At 42.3% G+C, this 22,134-nt stretch overlaps 1 protein-coding gene and 1 long non-coding RNA gene across 25 annotated transcripts in view; both read left to right on the top strand.

Annotated features, from left to right (window-relative positions):
* Window positions 1-22,134, top strand: part of ARPP21 (cAMP regulated phosphoprotein 21) — a 235,816-nt gene that overhangs the window by 128,870 nt on the left and 84,812 nt on the right. For all 24 annotated transcript variants that reach the window (XM_083577757.1, XM_083577754.1, XM_083577765.1 and 21 more), the window contains one exon: window positions 19,911-20,019. In XM_083577757.1, the coding sequence (XP_083433883.1) occupies window positions 19,911-20,019 (109 nt within the window). The remainder of the gene's footprint in view (window positions 1-19,910; window positions 20,020-22,134) is intronic.
* On the top strand, window positions 4,043-6,151 carry LOC310745676. The gene is made up of 2 exons (XR_014540305.1): window positions 4,043-5,460; window positions 5,697-6,151. It is a non-coding gene; the product is annotated as an uncharacterized lncRNA (long non-coding RNA).

The following is a 22,134-nucleotide window of genomic DNA, read 5'->3' as shown; positions in this document are numbered from 1 at the left end:
TTTCAGTGTAGGGAACTGGAAGCTGCTGTTTGATTTGCTACTAGAATTAAAATAAATTAGGCACCCCATGAAGATGAAGGAATTCTGGATGATTTGGTGTCCCTGCTTCTCTTAAGAAATCACTGGATGAAGCAAATCATGGAAACTTGTTTTGTCCTGCATGAAATTTCAAGTCTGCATCGAAAGAATGGGAAGCTTGGTTCAGATCAATGTCTGAAATATAGCCCCTATACCCCCTTCACTTATTAGCTCTTTATTGCCTTAGTTCATTAGTTCCTGTTTCTTAGTTCCTATTTCTTAATTTCTTACCGTCTCTGCTCCTTCCTTCATACTGTTTGCCTCTGGCTCCCTGTTCCTATTTTCTCTGCTTCTTCAAAGTTTTCAGCCTGAACTACTAAGCTCTCCTGTCCCTAGCTCTGAGTTTCTAATGCAACCCAAACTGACAACTTTCTTTGCAGGACTTAAGAGAAACTGGACTGCAGACATTCTGACAACTTGGTTCCCTGACCTTTGAAATGTGCATGAACATTCTGTAACCATGAACATTCTGCAGCTATGTCACTGGCTCAGCTAATCAAAGTCAGGATAACTGAGGAATTCAATATTTGCACATTTCTATATGAAATGCCCTAGTTTCTCACTTCTCTGAATGTTTCCTTGCAATTATTGGCAGTTCTTGCCTTGCGCACACATGGAAATATGTATTTAAGAGAAAACACACATTTAAATTACTTTGAGAGAGAAAACACACATAAAGGCTTATTCAAAAAAGTTTGTAAATCTGCATGCATTGCAAATAGTTGCTTCTAGGTTAAGTAGCTTGCAGATACGACAATTAACAGTGCATAAGAAGCAGGAGTATACTACCGTATTTTTTGCTCTATAAGACTCACTTTTTCCCTCCTAAAAAAGTAAAGGGAAATGTGTGTGTGTCTTATGGAGCGAATGCAGGCTGCACAGCTATCACAGAAGCCAGAACAGCAAGAGGGATTGCTGCTTTCACTGCGCAGTGATCCCTCTTGCTGTTCTAGCTTCTGAGATTCAGAATATATTTTTTCTTGTTTTCCTCCTCCAAAAACCAGTCTTGTGGTCTGGTGCGTCTTATAGAGCGAATATACGGTATGCTCTGGGCCCAGCAATCATACACAACAGCTCTTCTTTTCCTTCACCTCCATGGGGAGATGGATTATCTGGGGGAGGTAGCAGCAGAAAAGTGTCCGATAGGGGACGAGTTAAGCATTCCCCAAGTACTTTTCTGTTACCCCCTCCGGAAGTTGCTTTGCAAAGAAGAAGAAGAAGAAGAAGAAGCCTTCAGGCTTTCATCTGCGTCTAACATGTAGTCTTGCTCTAAGAAAGTCAGTTTTGAAAATGGTTCTTAGCATATATCCAGTATATTCAATATCACATATTGTAGCCATAAAATTTAGATGGATTGCTTCCCAAACAGCACTATTTTCTTAGGCTTTAAGGTGACAGTAATGTTTTTGGCTAACCGTTGCATAGACTCAGCAGCCCAGGTTTCTTTAACCTTGAAACCTGTTCCCAAAGAACTGCTTGTTTAATTCAAAATTAATGATGTGATATTATCACATACTCACAATTCCTTGACCTAACAAGTAGTTGTCTTTTGCCTCCCTACCACTCTATTCCCCTTCTGTGTTAGTTTCACAATTTTCATGCGACACTTGGAACAGGAAATGATACACAGATTCCATGGACTCTTCATTAACGAGGGTCAACTTACTATTATAAGAATGCTACCCAAACACTTTTCATACGTTTCCCACAGTTGTATTCACTAAACTTATAGGGAGAAGAGAGGGACCTGCTGGTTAGCCCATCCGCAACATACATACATTTGGCTAAATGTGTGAACCATATTCACTTATGGGCTCCCTTTGGCTGTGCATGTATAAGCCGTGGATTGACGTACAATAACACTCTTTTATGCGCATTCAATCAACACATTTATGAAGGTTTGAAAGAGGCTGTAGTGAATGAGGAGTTCACCTATTCTTCAAGCATAATGGTTTTTGGCTAGTGGCAGACATGCCCCCATTCAACTGACCTGTGTACACTGGAGCTGATCCAAAACAGAGACTGTAGCTTTGACTTCACGCCAAAGGTTTATTGGAGATTAAATGGGTGCTCAAATCTAGGAAGTGGATGGGGTGGGTGGGTGAGCAAATGATACATACCCATAAGCTGAAGGTCACTCTTCTTGAAGCCTTTTTTGTTTTGTTTTACTGTCACATGTGTGCTGGCAATATCAAAAATCCTACAATATCCACACCAAGCACTCACATTTCTTTCCCATTATTCTCTCCCTAGAACATTGCCCTCCTTAAAATGATTCATGAAAATAACTATGTGAAAATAAGTAACCCTCCTGTTTTGCCAGGCATGAATGGGGTGGAAAATTTGGCCGCCATTCAATAATATCTCAGTGTGTCTGGATTTATTTATTTATTTACTAGTGTGTTCTCCCATACATTTCATGGAGAATTCTGGTTAAATATAATCCTTCATTTGAAATGAATAAGAAGCCAGTCTCAGAGGGTAGGTGAGGTGTCAGGTGCAGCGCCTTATAGATTTCAGAGCCCTAGTGTCCAGAACATATTTGTATTATGCTCAGTTTGACTAGAAGTCATTGGGCTGTGAATCCCTTATCCCGCCCACCCCCAGTCAACAAAACATTAAGGAAAGGTCTGTGGTGGCATGCCATAAAGTACGACAAGCAAAGGTTGTGCTTGCATGGAAATCCTTTGTGCTTGTTCACAGGTCTCTTTTGCATCCCGGACTTTGGTGTGACTGTATGTTGCATTATCACACAGGCTCTGGGCATCCTTGATGCTCCTCCAGCATCCTAATGCAAAATTAGAATGCATAAGAATTATGTTAGCAGAATGTTACATATTCCGTTGTGCCAAATATGTCATAGCTGAAATATAATGTGGGTAGTACTGCCCACACTGAATCTGTTATCCCTTGTGTCAGCAACATAGGGGCTTGATTCACTGCTAACATCTTGTACCAGTTACATGGGTGCAGAAGCCATCCGTTATAGCTATACAGATATATCTAAATTATTCTTTAAGAAATTCAGCACCAAGCAGTGGGCCAGTTCAGATGTATTGATTCCACTCTGGTAAATCTGTGGCATCTTCATCTCTTCCCTTCCCTCCTCCCACCATCATAATCATTCAAGCCACAGTTTCCTGTGACATCCGAAACAGGAAACTCTGGTTTAAGGACACCCTCCAAACCAGACGCAGGTCCTTCTTTCTTATTTCGGCTCTTTGGGGCCCTGAAACTACAGCTTCCTGGTTTGGACATCAGAGGAAAGTATGGCTTAAGAAATGAAGACTGCAATCCTTTGCCCAGTTATTTGACCGTAAATATAACGTTGAACTCAGTGGGGCTTACTTTTGAGCAGCCATATATCAGATTGCACTGTAAGATAAATTTTCTGAAGCTGGTTACAAAAGAAAAGGAAGGAAGGAAGTTAGTTTCTGGCCTTGTGCTGATTTTACCGTATTTTTCGCCCTATAGGGCGCACTGGCCCATAGGGTGCACCTCGTTTTTTTGGGGGGGGGAAATAAATAGAAAAAAATTTATTCCCCCCCCCAGCCACGGGGCTGGGGGGGGAACCCAAGCTTCCCCCGACCCCAGCCCCCAGAACAGGCTGCTATCCGCAAGCCTTGTGAGCCTGGCGGGAACTCCTGCTGGACTCCCAAGGCTTGTGGACATCTGCGCGAAGCACGGGGCGCGCTCTGGTGCGCGCCCGTGCTTCGGGCTGCAGGCTGCTGCCCGCAAGCCTTGCGAGCCTGCGGAAACTCCCGCTGGGCTCCCAAGGCTTGCGGATAGCTTCCTGAAGCCTGGAGAGGAGAGGGGTCAGTGCGCACAGACGCCTCTCGCTCTCCAGGCTTCAGCGAAAGCCTACATTCACCCCATAGGATGCACATACATATCCCCTTCATTTTTGGAGGGGAAAAAGTGCGTCCCATAGGGCGAAAAATACAGTATTTTTTCCATTTTCCACAAGTGCTATTTGCCACTCTTTGTTGTACCAATTTGTCCAAGCAGCACCTTCTATGTTGTCCCAGCATCTTGTTGTTATGAGTCTTATTAAAGGTTTAAGTTAATATTATCTCCCATGAAAAGATTGAGGAGAGCCAGCTCTGGACGTTTAGATACGTTTTGTAAGGTAATTGCTTTTATTTGGACAAATACTTCTTCCCATGACTTACTGATCTCTGATTGTTACATCTGAACAAGTACTAAGTTGGTTTCCAAACAAATAACAATGTACAATTCCTTTATCTTTTCTCTATATGTACCTAGATAATATCTTTCAATCTGCCATAAACAACCCAGCCTTGATAACTTGATGTCTTTAAAACCAATTACGGTAAATTTGCCAAAAGTTTTCCACTAGAACAAAATAAAGTTATTCTAGAAAACCTCTTAATTTCACATTAACACAGCTTGCATTCTCTTAAAGCTCTGGTCATTAATAGAATGATTTCTTTAAAATGCAAAATAAAACTATAATTTTGTGGAAGCTGGAGCTATGTGGGCTACAAGGTATCTCCCATTAGGTGTTGATTGAAAACTTCAGAGAGCAATTACTAATGCCATTGTGTCAGTCAGGTAGGTTGTAATATGTGGGATCCTCTAGCTCTTTTTCTTGTGCGGCTTGCACATTTTTCTTAATGATTTGAAAGAAAAAAATGGTTTCCAGATCTACAGATTAAACAAAACTGGGAGGCAAAGGACAAAGTAAGGTTGAAAATGATTTTAGCAAACAACAGGAATTGAAAAACAGCGACGTGGAAATTCCCAAAGATAATATATTATATTTACAGCTCAGTTTTGAATGTTTGCTCTGAAATAAGTCTCAGAAGTAAATTTGCATTGGATTGCAGGTTTAATTTGTTAAGAAGTGCAATATGCAAGCATGGGAAATTAGGTAATAGCAAAAAAAAAACAAAAACCCAAACCTTAGGTTTGTGCTAGAGAATTTAGCCTTAAGGATCTCATTTTCTAATCAAAGCAAAATATATTTTGGGTTTCATTTGGAACATAAGTTCAGGTGGTCTGTTGTGGCATGTTATGCCCTATTGGTCAGGTTTGCAACATGAAGTATGAGTGCACAAGGGGTAGTCCCAATAAAACCATGGCTATTTTGCTCCTTCCCTGGTTCTCCTGGGGCTACCTGGAGCTAAACTAGTTTGGTTTGCAGTCATGTCCAAACCTCGGCATGTAATTTGTTTCTCTCCAAACAACCCACTGCCTATAACTAAGGTTTATTCTTGGCTTACTGCTTGTAGTTTATCTGGGGGAAGCAAACGATGAGTTCAGATTCAGACGTAATGCTCAGTGGGCAGGGTAGGGAGAGGTGATGGCAGCACAACTGGGTGAGGAGCAAAGCAGCCATGGTGTTTATTGTGAATGCCTGTGCACTTGTACAGTGGTACCTTGGGTTACATACACTTCAGGTTACATACGCTTCAGGTTACAGACTCCGCTAACCCAGAAATAGTACCTCAGGTTAAGAACTTTGCTTCAGGATGAGAACAGAAATCGCGTGGCGGCAGCAGTGGGAGGCCCCATTAGCTAAAGTGGTACTTCAGGTTAAGAACAGTTTCAGCTTAAGAACGGACCTCCAGAATGAATTAAGTACGTAACCAGAGGTACCACTGTATGTTCATGCTTAGCTATGGTTTGACTTGGCATCACATGCAAACTGTGCCACTGTGTCATATGAGCAATGTAATAAATTTCACATATGTTCAGACGTGATGGCGTATCATGGTTTGGTGCTATGTGAACTAGCCTTTAAGGACTCGTGAGCTTGTATGCTTTGCTCTCTTTTGCACACTGTTTTTGTGATTTGTTAGGGGTGCATGGGGTGTTAGGAGAGGCGTAGTACCTCTGGTGGTGGACACACCATACTCCTTGTGGGATAGTTTGTCCACCTTTGGTCCCAATCCTGCACTCAGCTCTCACCTGTGGCTCCTAGAAGCTGTCAGCATGCAACAGCAGCTGTGCCCCGGGAAACAGCTTCAACTGACTGGCTAAACCAGGTGAGGGTAGCCAAAGAGTCGTAAATCCTCCATGAGTTAGGGACTTCCCTTGTATGTGAAGACAGGCTCCAGTGGATTGAATGGACGAGACCAGTGATGGGTCCAGGAGTTAAGAAGGTGGTTTCTGCACATGCTGTAGAGAGAAGTGAGGGGCAGATGGGGCTCATCAGCCTAGGAAGGTTGCCCATCTAGGAGAGGGAAAACTCTGATCCTAATCCTCCATTGCCTTGTGGGATATCTTCAGGAGAAGAAAAGGCTAAGCACTAAACCCTACACAAATCTGGAATGGAGTCCCTAAGATGGTTGGATGGCATCATGTGCTCCTCCTCCTGGCAACTCTTGCAGCCAAGCTTCTGCTAAATGTATTGCTTTGCTTTCCTTTGTTCCACAACAGCAAGGCCAGGAGAGGGGCCTTGTTGTCTAGGCAGCCCAGGACCTCCATACACAATGCCCAGGCTTGTGCCCCAGGGAGGTCACTTTGGTTCCGCTAATACAATGGTTTGACTTCACCCCCAGAGGCGCACTCCATTGTCTCTCAAGACAGATGGATGCCAGCAACACCAAGGGAGCATGAAACTATGATCCTTGGTCAGATATAACAGGAAGCTGTTTAAGTTGCTTGTGCTAGAGGTGGAACAACGGGGGAGCAATTGGGCAGTGTACACCAGCATGCTGCTTGTTTACAGTAAATCATGATAAGCTTGAAAGTCTGAGTTATTGTGCTAAGCTAAGGGAACACAGCCAGAGTTGCCAAGCCAATGTGCAGACTTAACAAGGACACACTGGAAGAAGATGAGTGGGACTGGTGGAGGTTCCACATGCCTAAATCCGTTTGAGTAAGTAGTGTTTTGCCCCATAAACGTTATCCATAAATAATATACCCATTTGCCTAAGAGGGAATGAATCATCAGGCTCATTTATACATGAGAAAGGAGGAGCTCAGAAAAGTGTGTGCCTTTCTCATTTCTAAAATCCCACAGAGTAGTCAGTTTATTAATTAACTTGGTAGCGATTCCAACAGTATGGCCGCAGGGGAGCCAGTGCTGGCCATAAATGTGGTAGTGAGCCATAAATGTGGTAGTGAGCCACCTGAACATTCTGAACTCACAGGAGTAGCTGCCATATGGAACTGTGCTCTAACATGAATGCACAAAGTCACCTTCTGGCATAAAATGTGTCTGTCCTAAGTTATGAGGAATAGGTGTTTATTTTTGTTCCTTTTACAAAATGTAATCTATTGATCCAGTAGCTAATGTGATTCCGTGGATTTGCTCAGCACTGATATTTGCTCTGGGTGATTAAGATTATGATCTGTTCCAGAATAGCACTCCAGATATCTTTAGCAGGTTGAGGGAAGATTTGTTGTGGATACAAAGTGTTGAAAAGGCATTTAAAAGAGAAAAATGGAGGGACTGCCATTTTATTCATCATTGCACAGAATTGTAACCATTTTGACTCTGCAGCTATTATGGTTATATGAAAGATTTTGCTTCCCTCTGGGGTTTCTTGTTTCTTCAACTTAGCCCTGACGTATAGCGCTCCCTCACCTTCCAAAAAGTTATTCTGCATGTATCCAAGAACAGAACTTGGGAGTAATGAACCATCTCTAATGTCCCCGATATTAATTTTTCAGTATAATGTAACATCTAAACTAATTTGTTTGGAATTAGGGTGGCCATGTACTTTATAACTATTACACCGCAATAAAATGTTAGTTAAATATTAGTCAATCATTACAGTCTTTGTTAAACACTGCAGTCTGACAACTCAAGGGTATAATCCTGCCATAAATAAAATTAAAATAATTAGTATTTAGTCTGACCTTGGAAAACGGAAAACTACCAAAGGAAATGTAATGTACTGTAACATAATAGTGCAAACTTCCCTAAATTGCATTATTTTATGAGTCAATATTAAACTAGTCCATGGCATACTTCCAAGGACACTTCTTTGGGAGTGCAAGCTTGCACATCATTGGAACTGCCATTCATTGGCCCAGTTTGCACATAATGCTAAGCCAAACAATGGCTTATCGCGAACAAGCAAACATACAGGTATCTAGAGTGAAGACTGCAGCTGCTGTGCTGTTCCTTGTGCTACCTTGGGCTAATTACTGTTTGACTCATCATCATCATGTCCAAACCTAGGATTGTCGTTTGTCTCACTAGAGACAATCCACGTATGATAAACCAAGAGCAAACCTTCGATTGCACCTTGTGATATGTCTGGACTGTGAGAAACCATGATAATTACCGTATTTTTTGCTCTATAAGACTCACTTTTCCCCTCCTAAAAAGTAAGGGGAAATGTGTGTGCGTCTTATGGAGCGAATGCAGGCTGCGCAGCTATCCCAGAAGCCAGAACAGCAAGAGGGATTGCTGCTTTCACTACGCAGCGATCCCTCTTGCTGCTCTGGCTTCTGAGATTCTGAATATTTTTTTTCTTGTTTTCCTCCTCCAAAAACTAGGTGCGTCTTGTGGTCTGGTGCGTCTTATAGAGCGAAAAATATGGTATTTCATTCATTCATTCCCCACCCATCTGGCTGGGTTTCCCCAGCCATGAGCTCAAGCTCAAATGTAACCCTAAGCCAAACCTGAGTTGTGTGGAAGCAGCTAGACCAAGGGAGGAGTGTGGCAGCTGCAACTGCAGCATTCGCTTTGGGAACCCTCACATTTGCTAGTTCTTTCTAAGCCATGGTTTGGCGGCTTAGCATTCTATGCAAACCGGGTCATTGTCAGTGCTTTTAAAATTACTGTCATGTGGATTTCCACCTGTGGTGTGAAATGTCCATGCCACATCTATTCATAAAATGGTTTCTATTGTCGTTAGTTGAGAAGAAAAGTTATTCATGGGTTATGAGAGAGAGATTATACAATGCAATATTGTATATAATACTATATTACTGGAGAAGTTTTGGTTTCTAAAATTACCAGTTTTGGAATAAAGTAGATGCATTCTTTAAAAGAGCAGTGGCTAACCCTAAAACTTTCTTTGACTTGCCCAAGGCCTCCCAAATTTGTAATAGTAGTAGTAGAAGTAGCAGCTCCCATGGATCTTGCACTTCAATGCCATCATTACACTTTTTTGTGTGTGGGTCAGCTGTTCTCCATTTGATCTTTTAAAGAAAAGAAACATAAACATTTTTTTACAACTGCTCCCATGGGTCTCCTGCTGTGATACTGTGATGTCAAAAAGTTTTTAGTGCCATCCCATCCCTCTTTCAAATTCATTGATTTAAAGGCGTTGAAAATAACAATATATTTTTTTACACTGCACGTGACTGTAGTGATTCTGTGATGCTGAAAGTTTTTTGTAATCCCATAAGACACCCCCCCCAATTTATTCCCTTCTCCCAGTTCTCACTCAATACACATATGTGCATTAGAAAGGTAGAGGGCTGATGCAAATAAACATACAGAAATAAGGAAAGCAGTAAAGTTTTGTTTATAACCATGCATATGCAACCCCAGGTAAGTCAGAACTCTGGGTTACACTACGATGGGTATTTTCGGGGGCTTTTCAACTCATCAATGATTGCCTCAGTGGTCCTCATCTGTTTCTGTTGCATCTTAGCTGCTCCTGGGAAGACACAAGCTAGATTCAAGATTATCTTGACAGGGTGGAGAACTGGCCCCAAACTTACAAAATGAATTTCAACAGAGATAAATATAAAGTTCTTCCTTTAGATAGGAAATACCAAGGACACAAATACAGGATGTGTGACACTTGGCTTGGCGGCAGTACGCATGAAAATGATCTAGGAGTTTTACAGACCACAAAGTGAACACGAGTAGTGCAGAGGCTTAAAAAACCCACCTTTTTAAAAAGCTATAAACAGAAGTATCATGTTGAGGGATTCATATGTGTGGGTGCTAAGGAAACAGCTTGAGCCCAGAGGTCTTCTCCTTTCCTGACTTAATTGCACCCCATAAACTGGTTATATCAACAAAAACCGTTCTCAGAATATCCACTCAGGCAAGATATGCAACAAGGCACACCAACCAGTAAAAAAATAAATATTACTACATACTTTAAGCAGTAGTAAAGTAGGGAATTAGATGGGCAGCATAACTGAAGCCTCTCAGATGACAGCTAAGAATAAATATGTGGGTAAAGGAGATACAGCAACCCCTGTTTCTGACTCACTTGAGATGGTTTCCAGCCAAATTGCTAACCTGCATGTTGAACTTATTAAAAAGAGGCAATATGAGTTCATCACATAAAATCAAGAAATTAAGAGGTCGGCTAATAGACATAGAAAAAACAGTGGGCTTAGGTCAGGCAAACTCGGCCCTTCAGATGTTTTGGGACTACAACTCCCATCATCCCTAGCTAACAGAACCAGTGGTCAGGGATGATGGGAACTGTAGTCCCAAAACATCTGAAGGGCCGAGTTTGCCTATGCCTGGGCTAGGTTTTAGTGACCAGAACAAGCCAGATTAAAAAATTAAAACCCAGAGAGAACTAATTTTAAAGCTTGCTGATCATGAAGATTGGGTGAGAAGACGGTTAGGACCTGCAGCTAGAAAATGATAACATGATTCCCACCTACCTGGTAGAAAGATTGGGTGCCAAATTTGACTCTCTTCAGACTGGGTATTGAGAAAGCTCACCGAAGCCTCAGCTTGAAGCCAAAAAACCCACCCTTCAAGGGATGTAATAGTAGCATTTGCTACTATTTGCTGCTACATAAAGATATCCTTATGCAAACCCTTAGGAACAAAGGCCACATTCTCTTTTTGCAGGATTTGAGTGCAGAGATGCTAAGGAAAGGCAGGGCTTCCAAGACTGCCACCAAACAATTAAGTGAAGCAGGGATAAGGTATCACTGGGGATTCATTCTCACTGTGAATATTGATGGTAGGAGCTGTTTGACAGTGGAAAGATGGTGGACTTTCCTCCCTTGGAGCTATTGAAGTGGGGGCCTTGTGGCCACCTATCAGGGGTGCCGTGGTAGTGAATTTCCTGCATTGGCCTGGTTGTGGCGGAGAATAAATGCATTCACTTTGCATCATAATGCAAACCTATTTAATTCATACTTCCCAAACTAGCATGTGATCTCAAAATACAGTTATCCTGGGAAATTCACACTTTTTGAAATTTTGAGATGCAGTTACCCAACCAAAGATGCGTACATAATTGTGTCGAATTGCATACAAAAGATGATATTAGGAAAACATCCACATGCAAATGCGTATGGATTTCTGTGTAAACTTTGTTTTAAAATCTGCAAGCTGATGTGGAAATAAGAAAAAACTGAATGTAAAAGGGTGGAAATGAGAAACTAAATGGGTGAAATTAATCTGTACCGGAGTTGAATTAGATCATGGGTAGGCAAACTAAGGCCTGGGGGCTGGATCCGGCCCAATCGCCTTATAAATCTGGCCTGCGGACGGTCCAGGAATCGGTGTGTTGTTACATGAGTAGAATGTGTCCTTTTATTTAAAATGCATCTCTGGGTTATTTGTGGGGCATAGGAATTCGTTCTTTTTTTTTTCTTCTTTCTTTTCAAAATATAGTCCGGCCCCCCACAAGGTCTAAGGGACAGTGGACCGGCCCCCTACTGAAAAGGTTTGCTGACCCCTGAATTAGATTATCCTTTAGGTAACACTACGATTCCTTATTGTGACAATGCATTCAAACAGCCAGTCACACATCCCAAAGCTATGCTTCATCAGTTCGCCACCTCTGCTTCATCATACGAATGCATTTATGGAGTGGTTGTCATAGAAAATATGCCCACTGCTGCAGCGATGTATTTCACAAGTTTTTAATTGCCATTAACATTTTTTTTAAAAAAAAGGATGAGATCACCTTGCATTCTATAAAAGCATGATTCATGGGCACAAAAATAATGTAAGAAAATGAGCTATGCTATGCCACCCTAGTCCTTGAAAACAGAAGGCATTATGATGAAAAGCTGACTGGAATTAAAGACAAACAGAAAATTGGGAGGCGAGGGAGGAAGGGATGAATGCAGCAAACCCTCATAGTAGTGCTTTAAATCTGCACAGTACTTTTCCATTCATTTGAATTATATTTGTAGCAGCAATTTTCTAACTCCTGGGGTGGGGTGGGGGGAACATATATCAGCTGCATTAGCCGCCTGTTGGTATATTTTTATAATTAAATTTGTATTTGGGATGTGTATGTGTTTTGTGGTGGTTATCCTGTAATCACACTGGGCAGCTGTTGTTCTCTTTCACCAGTGTTGCTTCTAAAGGTTTTCCTTCGTTCTGCAACCAATCTCACTGAAAACATCTAGTGTGCTCGCCTTCCACATCCAGTGCATTCTAATAACACATTTGTGTATTGAGGTTTCTGAGATCTCTCATCGAAGTATTGCAGCTCTCTAGAAATAATGTACTCTTAATTGTCACCGAATGGCACTGCCATCCCAAGTATTTTCCAAACAGTTCTAAATCTGGGGGGCTCCGTCTTTCTTCTCTGTCCTTTGTAGTGCTGAATATCCCTGTTAAGCATTAAGGAGCCTTTTGGAGGCAGCTCTCCATGAGAATAGGTGGTCCATGAGATGGAGGCACATTGGAGCCTAGGTGCATTCAGCTGGATGCATAGAGATTCTTCCTTCAGGCCTTCTGCGTCAGTACATGAATGTCAGGAGCAGAGTTTAGTGTATACAGAGCTGTTGGGGCAGGGTTAGAGCATATGCTGAGGTGCATTCTGTATGCAAGACTAGTGTGTTCTGAGAACTTATGGAGGGCATGTTTGAACAGGGATCTTGTATTCTCTTCATTTTTGTCCTTGCTTCTCTTTTCCATCTGCCCTCACTCTCCTGCACATTAAAGGTAAAGGTAAAGGGACCCCTGACCGTTAGGTCCAGTCGTGGCCGACTCTGGGGTTGCGGCGCTCATCTCACTTTATTGGCCAAGGGAGCCGGCGTACAGCTTCCTGGTCATGTGGCCAGCATGACTAAGCTGCTTCTGACGAACCAGAGCAGCACACGGAAACACCGTTTACCTTCCCGCTGGAGTGGTACCTATTTATCTACTTGCACTTTGACGTGCTTTTGAACTGCTAGGTTGGCAGGAGCAGGGACCGAGCAACGGGAGCTCACCCCGTCACGGGGATTCGAACCGCCGACCTTCTGATCGGCAATTCCTAGGCTCTGTGGTTTAACCCACAGCGCCACCCGCGTCCCTACTCCTGCACATTGGGCCCTGCCTATTTGAAATGACATATGCATTATGATTTGTCAGCAACATCCCACCGCCATATTGCCCTTCCACAACATGTAGTGCTTCGGGTTCCAAGCCATGGCTAGTTTTGACGTAGAACATACGCACACGATACAACTGTACAACCTGGTGACATCTCTATACATTGTGGGGAAAGGAGGCAGCAAGTCTTCATGTGAACCCCATTTCAAGTAGTCTGGGGTTGACAGGGCTGACCCACTTATGAGGCAAGGTGAGGCAACTGCCTCGGGCGGCAGGATCCACAGGCGCAGCATATCCAGCCTCCAAGAAATGCATCACCTGCTGCTCCTGTTGTGTTAGCAGCAACAGCTGTGGTGTCTGCTTGGAAGCTGGATCTGCCTCAGTGGCCCACCCCATGCCACATCTACAGTGGCCTCTTGATGGCTAGGAGGTGCTGCTGGTCTCCTCCCACCCTTGTTCCTGGTGTAGATCTTCACCCCAACTTCCCTGTATGAGGTGGTCACCATTTATGGTTCCAAAATGCCTTGGGCAGGTCTTGTTGGTTGATGATTATAACATGCAGGTTGTGCCTCTATTAGGAAAATCAGGCCCCTCTGTCCAACTCCTGGAGCACCCCCAGTGCCAATCTGATGAAGTCCAAGCATCTTATTCATTGTTCTATCACTCTACTCAAGAAGTGTGGTGTGAGAAGTGGACCTTGATGGTTTTCATGGTCACAGGGCACCACTTTTGGATCTAGATGGGGGTACACAAGATATTTCAAGAAAGGGTGATCCAGGGAAAGCTGTTGGGAAGGTATCCTTCCATTTTGTGTACAGTAAGCTTAGAGGATTGCAATTCATTTCCCTCAAAGACGTACCTGATATCCGAATTCTTTAAAATGACATGCTGAGGCAGCAGCTGAAAGAACTAGGCATATATGGATCCCTGTACTGACTGTTCTGTCTTCTTTTCATCTCTCCTTTTTCATATTCAGGTACGAGTTTCTTTATCTTTTCCTTTCATCCTTACATTGAGCACCACTTGGCACAAATCCCGTTCTGTTTCCAACTGTGGCCAATACAAGTTCATGGTATCTTCTTCATCTTCTGCTAAACAGTCTTGTTCCTCTTATCTCATCCATGCTCCTTTTCCTCAACCATGTTGTCTTTTTGCAAGCTTTGAGTCCCTTCATTCTTCCATCTTTCTTCAAACCTTTGCCACGTACATTTAAAATACATTGACATGGTTAAAAACAAATTAGATAAAGAAGACAATGAAGGAAAAGTGAGCTTTCATCAATTATTAGAAGAACACACCTCACTTATTTAAGATAATGAACAAGTGCTCATTCTATTTTTATGTGGGTACATGTAACATGCTTCAGTATACTGCAAATCAATAATATTATATGTATTATTATTATTATTATTATTATTATTATTATTATTATGAAAATGAATTAGGGTCTAGGTTTTCCCCCCCTTAATAGTTCTAGCAATGCTAGAAAAGGAAATATATGGTAAAATACACATGCTTCCATCTGGTTGCCAATTTGAAGGAAGAATCAGAGCAATCTGTAGCAAACGTAACCAACAACTTACCGAATAATTTTGCTTAATCATAACTGACTTATTCCTTCATTTGCTGTACTAGAGGAATCAACTCTACAGAGTGATAATAAAGCAAACTTGTTCAATAAAGATGCAGAATTCACTTCCTAGAGCACTGACCTTTGAAGGATACATTGAAATAATGGTTCTGCAAACATGAGATAGGCCTCCCTCATTCTACCTCCCACCTGCAATGTCTTTTTTCTTTGCTCGGGCCAGAAAGAAGAATGGAAATAGGCAACGGAAATACTGGATAGCAGCTTAAAAGCATATTGTGTGGTAATTTCCCCCACCCAGAGAGATAAAGCGATCATCTATAGTCTCTAGCTATATGATAAGTAAGGACTGTCCCCTTATGCTGCAGCTTGACCATCTAGGAAAGTGGGGACCATGATGGATATTGCCTGACTGTTTGGTCAGCAGCTCTCCACATGGCAGTGGCGTAGCGTGGGGGGTGCAGGGGGGGCCGGCCGCACCGGGCGCAACATCTGGGGTTAGGGCAAATCCATGGGTTAGGGGACGCAAATCCATGGGTTGGGGGCACAAATCCACGGGTTAGGGGGCGCAAATTACTTGCCTTGCCCCGGGTGCTGACAACCTACGCTACGCCACTGCCACATGGTTAGAAGTATCGCATGGTTGTTGTTGTTCTTGTTGTTTAGTCGTTTAGTCATGTCCGACTCTTTGTGACCCCATGGACCAGAGCACTCCAGGCACTCCTGTCTTCCACTGCCTCCCGCAGTTTGGTCAAACTCATGTTCGTAGCTTCGAGAACACTATCCAACCATCTCATCCTCTGTCGTCCCCTTCTCCTTGTGCCCTCCATCTTTCCCAACATCAGGGTCTTTTCCAGGGAGTCTTCTCTTCTCATGAGGTGGCCAAAGTATTAGAGCCTCAGCTTCAGGATCTGTCCTTCCAGTGAGCACTCAGGGCTGATTTCCTTCAGGATGGATAGGTTTGATCTTCTTGCAGTCCATGGGACTCTCAAGAGTCTCCTCCAGCACCATAATTCATTGCATGGTACCACATGGCTAATGCTTATTGGCCTCCAGTGCAATTCTGTACATTCTAGCCTGTGAGATACATAGCACTTGGACCTTTTGTGCTGATCTCAGAAGAGCTGAACATCAAATGTACAACACTCTGGGATTTTCTTTTCTTTTTTACCTGCAAGGTTGTTTATATTGAGCCCTTTCCCTAGGGAATTTAGCTCAAGTAGTTGGACGTCTGACCAATTACTCCCCTTTCTTTGTGAACTGCTTATTTAATAATTACCTGCAATTGTTTTCAGAGTGAATTCATTCAGGAGAATTTATTCAGGGTTTCTCCCTCCCCCCCCCATATCATGATCATTATTACCATTATCATTACTATTAATAATAATGATTAGACCACACCTTTATTCTCACAAGAACCCAAGTAATTGGGCAAAAATGAGGTCTGCAGTGACACAATTATCTACATGAAATAGTCTGTATATGCAGAGAAGATTATTTTCATGTAGTTTGAATTTCTTAACATATGTGTGCACCGTGGGAAGTAGCTCACTCATAAGCAAGTGTGTTGCTACATGTATAAAAAGGAGTGCTAGAAAATGTATAGTTGAATCAGTATACTAAAAATTGTGCACATGTGCTTTAAGATAAGATAAGATAGAGATATATTTCACATGCTAATGTATTCCATCAGTGTTTCATCAACTTCAAAATTTTAATTCAGCTATATACTTAAATGGAAGGCCACGCTTTTAGTTCTACCAGTGGCGTAGCGTGGGTTGTCAGCACCCGGGGCAAGGCAAGTAATTTGCGCCCCCTAACCCGTGGATTTGCGCCCCCTCACCCATGGATTTGCGCCCCCTAACCCATGGATTTGCCCTAACCCCAGATGTTGCGCCCGGTGCGGCCGGCCCCCCCTGCACCCCCCACGCTACGCCACTGAGTTCTACTGCTGTATTCTAGCATCTTCTTTCCCAGTCACTGCGCTACTGCAAAAAGTTTTTTTCCTTTTATGCTTAGACTTACCTATCTCTTAGAGTGGAAATGATGTTTTTGTTTACATGCTGTAATAGATAGATAGTTGAAGGTCAAGTAGCTAAAAATAAAAACAATCTCCTGTGCAACAGAGAGAATGATTACTGCTTTGTTAGCCAACACGAATTGAGTGAGAATTTTAGAGTCAGACTACACATTGTTCAGAGTGAGATGGTTGACTGAGGTAATCAAATTGGGAACTTTGCCACTCCGTCTGCAGATATGGTGTTATATTTTAAAACGCCCCCCACGTAAAAGTGGAGAGAAACCCTCACTGTACGTTGCAAAACAGGAACGTGAGGAGGGAGTTTTCATGCAGCCCTTTCCCCCATGAACTTGTTTAGTACATGCACAGAACTTATTTACATGGGAGAAATGTTCAGATATAAGACCCCCCGCCAAAAAAACCCCTGCAGTTTGAAGTGGTAAAGTTCAACATCTGAAGGAACATCTCCAACCCCACTAATGTTCAGTTCCAAGGTCCTTCTGGCATTTTGCTCATTGCGAGAAGTGAACTTACGGAGAACCAGGCAGAGGGCCTCCCATCAGATGTCAAAGAGATAAGCAATTATACGAGTTTCTGCAGACATCTGAAGGCAGCCCTGTATCAATAAGTTTTAAATCAGGCATAGGCAAACTCGGCCTGCCAGATGTTTTGGGACTACAATTCCCATCATCCCTGACCACTGGTCCTGTTAGCTAGGGATGATGGGAGTTGTAGTCCCAAAACATCTGGCAGGCCGAGTTTGCCTATGCCTGTTTTAAATGTTTGATGTTTCACTATGCTTTTTGAATTCTGTTGGAAGCCACCCAGAGTGGCTGGAGCAACCCAAACAGATGGATGTGGTATAAGTAACAAATTATCATCATCATTATTATTTATAATTCCAACTACTAACTCCTGCTGGATCAGACCAAAGGACCAATTATGTTTTTTTGCCAAATCATTTTTTATTTATTTTCACTAATTGAAACATATTAAAACAAATTTAAGGACCATTTAGTCCAGCATCCAGTGGCCAATGAAATCCTTATGGGAAGCCCTGAAGGAAGACCGAAGTACAACAGCACTTTCCCCACTTATAAATCCCTTAAGCCAGGCCTAAATGATGGCGTATTAATGCACTCTCCTGGAGCTTTTTATAACTAAGACCTTGGTATTCCAGGAAACACGTTCTTAATTTTTCATCAGCAGGCTTTGCTAGAAGAGAATACTCACAGCTACCATGAAATGGATGGAGTTTCTGGGATTTGAAATGCAATGCACTTTAACATTATTTTAAAAGCGGGTGGGCGTGGGCAAAGAATGCGATGTGGATGAATACCCTCCGAATGAGTAAAAATGAATGGCAGAAACATTATTAATTTTGGAGTGTTGTATCAAGTGCCCTTCATGTAAATGAATTTAATGTCATCAATTGTTATCGGCAGCATGTGGGCTGAGATGCGTATTACATTTATGTTAGGATTTTGGCTGCAGCACGATGAAGTGGGCTTATGAATTGCAGTCGAAATGGTCACAGGTTGGCATGCATGCATTAACATATTGCCTTTACATTTATTATATTGAGGTTAAGGAAGATTATTTATATATGCCTCAAGTGTACATGGTAACCTTCCAATCAGCAAGCCCTAGAGACTCAGTGGTTTAGACCACAGCGCCTAACCGTTGACATGGTAACGTACATATTTATCAGCAAAATAAAAATAAAAATTGTCAGGTCCATATCCCAAGAAGCTTACACTCTAAAGGGGGGTGGGGACTGCAGAGGGACGAGAGAGAAAAGTAACAGTAAGAAAGGATGCTCTCCTTCAATGCTGGGCGTTAACAATGTATTTACTTTGGAATCCCTGTTCTTCTTTATCTTTGTAAAGGGGAAGGGAGGATAACATGTTTTTGAAAGGTGTGCAAATCTGAATTTTCAAATTTTTGGCAAGGAAGCTATTTCTAACGAGACTCCTCCATCCTCCCACTCCCCCACAATGTTTGTCATGCTGTTCGTGTTGAGAGGAGATCTGTGCACAGATTGGATCCATTACTGTGCTGTTTATGATACTCAGGTTCTCAGTTCTTCCTTGACAGTCCTGTCTGTCTCCTGTGAATGCTTGTGGAAGTAACACATGTGCACTGAGCAGAGAAAGAATCCTTCTGTTCACACTTTTCCTTCCATTTTATAAATGCTCCTGAATTAACAACGCACACGTTATGTGACAACATGTGATTCTGTACTTTTCAAACCCAACTTGCTGCTCTGGCAGAAAAAATGCAAAATCTGGGGTGCTAATGACAGACTAAGATGCACAGTGTCCTGGGGATTAAAACGTTCCCTAAGTCTGCAATTATGTCAATTGTTAGCTCAATGTAAAGAGACACGTTTCTCCATATCCTTTTTAAACAATGTCATAGCAGAGCACAGAACAATTTATTTCAGTCTCTGAACCTAGAAATGTGAAGTCGTCAGCTGGTAATGTCTGGCTATTTAATAACCATCTGGATGGATTTTAAATCAATTGGCAAATCAATACAATGTGACAACTTTGATCTCCCCTCCCCAATTTCCCAACTGTTGGATAATTGTTTGTTTAAAGAAAATACTACTGGACCCTTCCCCTGGCACAGTTCACCAATTCAATGTATTATGAGAAGTTCTGTAGAAGACCCCCATCAAATTTGTCTTTCCCTTTCAATCTGTATAAGCCTTTATTAACTTGCAGCATTGCTGGAGGTCATGATAACTGGAAAAGTCAATTAATATATTGTTTGCTGGCTTGCTTTCTTATTATTCAGTCGCTGCAAACAGACTGCACAGGCTGATCATTCAAATTCACCTTGCCATGCACACAACAGCAAAATATATTTATAGCAATAACAGCAGCATTTGAACAGATGCTACATATTGTTACCAACATCAGCAGCCTCAACTGTTGCACTAAATGCCTCCATTAAAAAAAAAAAAGTGCTGTCAAATTCAAAGCAAAACAAAATAGATTTTTTATTGATATGTTTTACTTTGCTGGCAGACCAGAGCAAAGGTTTTCTGAACATTTAAAAGATGAAAAAGGTGAAGATTCCCAGAAGCGATTTATCTTGAAGCGAGATAACTCTAGTATTGATAAAGAAGACAATCAGGTTGGTTCTTGGTTCGAGAGTTGCTGAAATTCATTTTTTTTATTTCCTTTTTTTCTTTTTGGAAGTGGGCTGACTGGTGTTCTTGATGTTCCTTTGTTGTTGTTTATGCTGCTGCTGCTGCTGCTACTACTACTACTACTGCTACTGCTGCTTTTCCTTCCTGCTCATCTTCCTCTCCTGCTCCCCTGTTTTTGGCACACAGTGGAATAGCATCGGCCATAAGTGTGTTTGCTTCAGCAGTGGCAGTTTGCATGGGCAGTTTTGCTTGGCACAGGACATGCTGCATGCTGAGGAGTGATTTGGAATGTTCAAAAGGCCCCCCCCCCAAGCCCATTGGGGGAAACTTTTGTCAGCTGCGCTTTGGCAAATGTCTTTGTGTCTCTGTGGGACTTCTTCCAAACTTCTAGAGTCATGCCAAGCTGGTTAGAGATTAATACGGACTAATAACAGCCATCAACGGGTAAAATGGTACGACGAGACCAGATTGACTTTGCAACCATCAATACATGATTTTTCACTTGCGGGGGGGAGGGGTCTCTTTGTAAACCACTTTGAGGTCTCCCCCCCAAAATCAGTGTATAAATGTCATGAAATAGCAAACAAACAAATGATTGAAAAATTCAGGACCACCCCCCTTATCATAAATGGAACCTGTTTGCTTGTTTTTGCATGTATGTGGCAGAAATCTCCCCTTCTGTGTGCTGCTTGTTGTGTCCTCCTGCACCACTAAAGGTAGCCTTATGAAACATGCTAATATATGAATATATGAATGCTAGGTAGTTTAACAGCCTTTGGGGGGCGGAAATAAACCTGTGATGGAAGTGAAGGTTTTAATTCAAAAGAACATTTTAAAAAAGGAAGAATTGAAAAGGGTTTTTGATTCTGAAGGAGTTTTTAAAGGAAAATTCGTGAAGGTAAGCTAATGTGTATGTTCTCGTTTATTTTGGGTAAATCCAGCCGCTTGACACCAGAGAGCATCTTTCCGCCTCCTACAAAAGATGCTGTTTCCTTTCCCATTTTTCTTCTGCAGTTTGTTGCTGCACATGGTAACACAGCTGGTTTTCAGAAATGGAGAAGAAGGGTTTAGGGAGCACAGATTGCAAGCAAGGAAGGTAAAGGAGTGGAGGGAAGATACAGCGCAGTTAAAGGAGGAAGGCGAGAGAATTGCAGCTACGGGCTAACAGCAGATATGAAGCTTTGTACAGGGCAATATCTTCCCCATTAAGCACCTTAACATGTTTTATTGCTTTCTGGACTTCACTGCAATGAAAGTCTGCATTTCCTCTCCAGTTGACGGTAACAGCCTAAGGATTACTACAGAAATGATTAGAACTCTTGTGCACAATATTCTCAGAATCATTTCTCCTCATCTGTGAGGCTTTTTCAGCCTTTGATATCACTCGCCTTTCCACGTTCTTTTCCTTCACTTGATTTGATAGCTGCTGCTGCTGCTTCAATAAATTAACAAGGGAAGTTTGACAAATGTGCTTTCCCCCCTCACTAGCTGGGAGCATCCTGAGGGGAAGACGCCAACACACCTCTACTCTAGATTGCGGATTGATTTCCAAATCAATCATGCTACCTCATCTCTTCTTATACAAAAGAGCTCAGTGGTAGAATGCATACTTTGCAAACAGAAGTTCCTGGGTTCAATACCTGGCAATTCCAGCTGACAAGGTCTCAGAAAGCAAGAGGGGGCTAAAACATCATTTAAACCAGTATTTTCCAACTGTTTTCAGACTACAGTTCCCATCATCCCTGACCACTGGTCTTGCTAGCTAGGGATGATGAGTGTTGTAGTCCAAGAACAGCTGGAGACCCAAGGTTGGGGAACACTAATTTAAATTATTATCCAGTACACCTTTAGTACACACATGTTCCCAGTGTAGCTAACTATGAAAAATAAAAGCAGTGCAGTAAATCAAGGCGTGCCAAAGACCTTGGAGTGTTGTCTGATAGAGCAGATAGGACTGATCTAGATGGACCAACAGCGTGGCTGAGTATAAGGCAACTTCATATGATCAAAGAGAAGAACCCATCAAGCCAATGCAAAGCAGAAACATTCCAGTAGCATCTAGATTGATGCTGTAAGGTACATAGCATAAAACCGTGAGT

The sequence above is a fragment of the Podarcis filfolensis genome (assembly GCF_964270895.1).
Source record: "Podarcis filfolensis genome assembly, chromosome: 12".
Lineage (NCBI taxonomy): Eukaryota > Metazoa > Chordata > Lepidosauria > Squamata > Lacertidae > Podarcis > Podarcis filfolensis.
The sequence above is the reverse complement of the archived record's forward strand: the minus strand, read 5'-3'. Positions and strand labels throughout refer to the sequence as shown.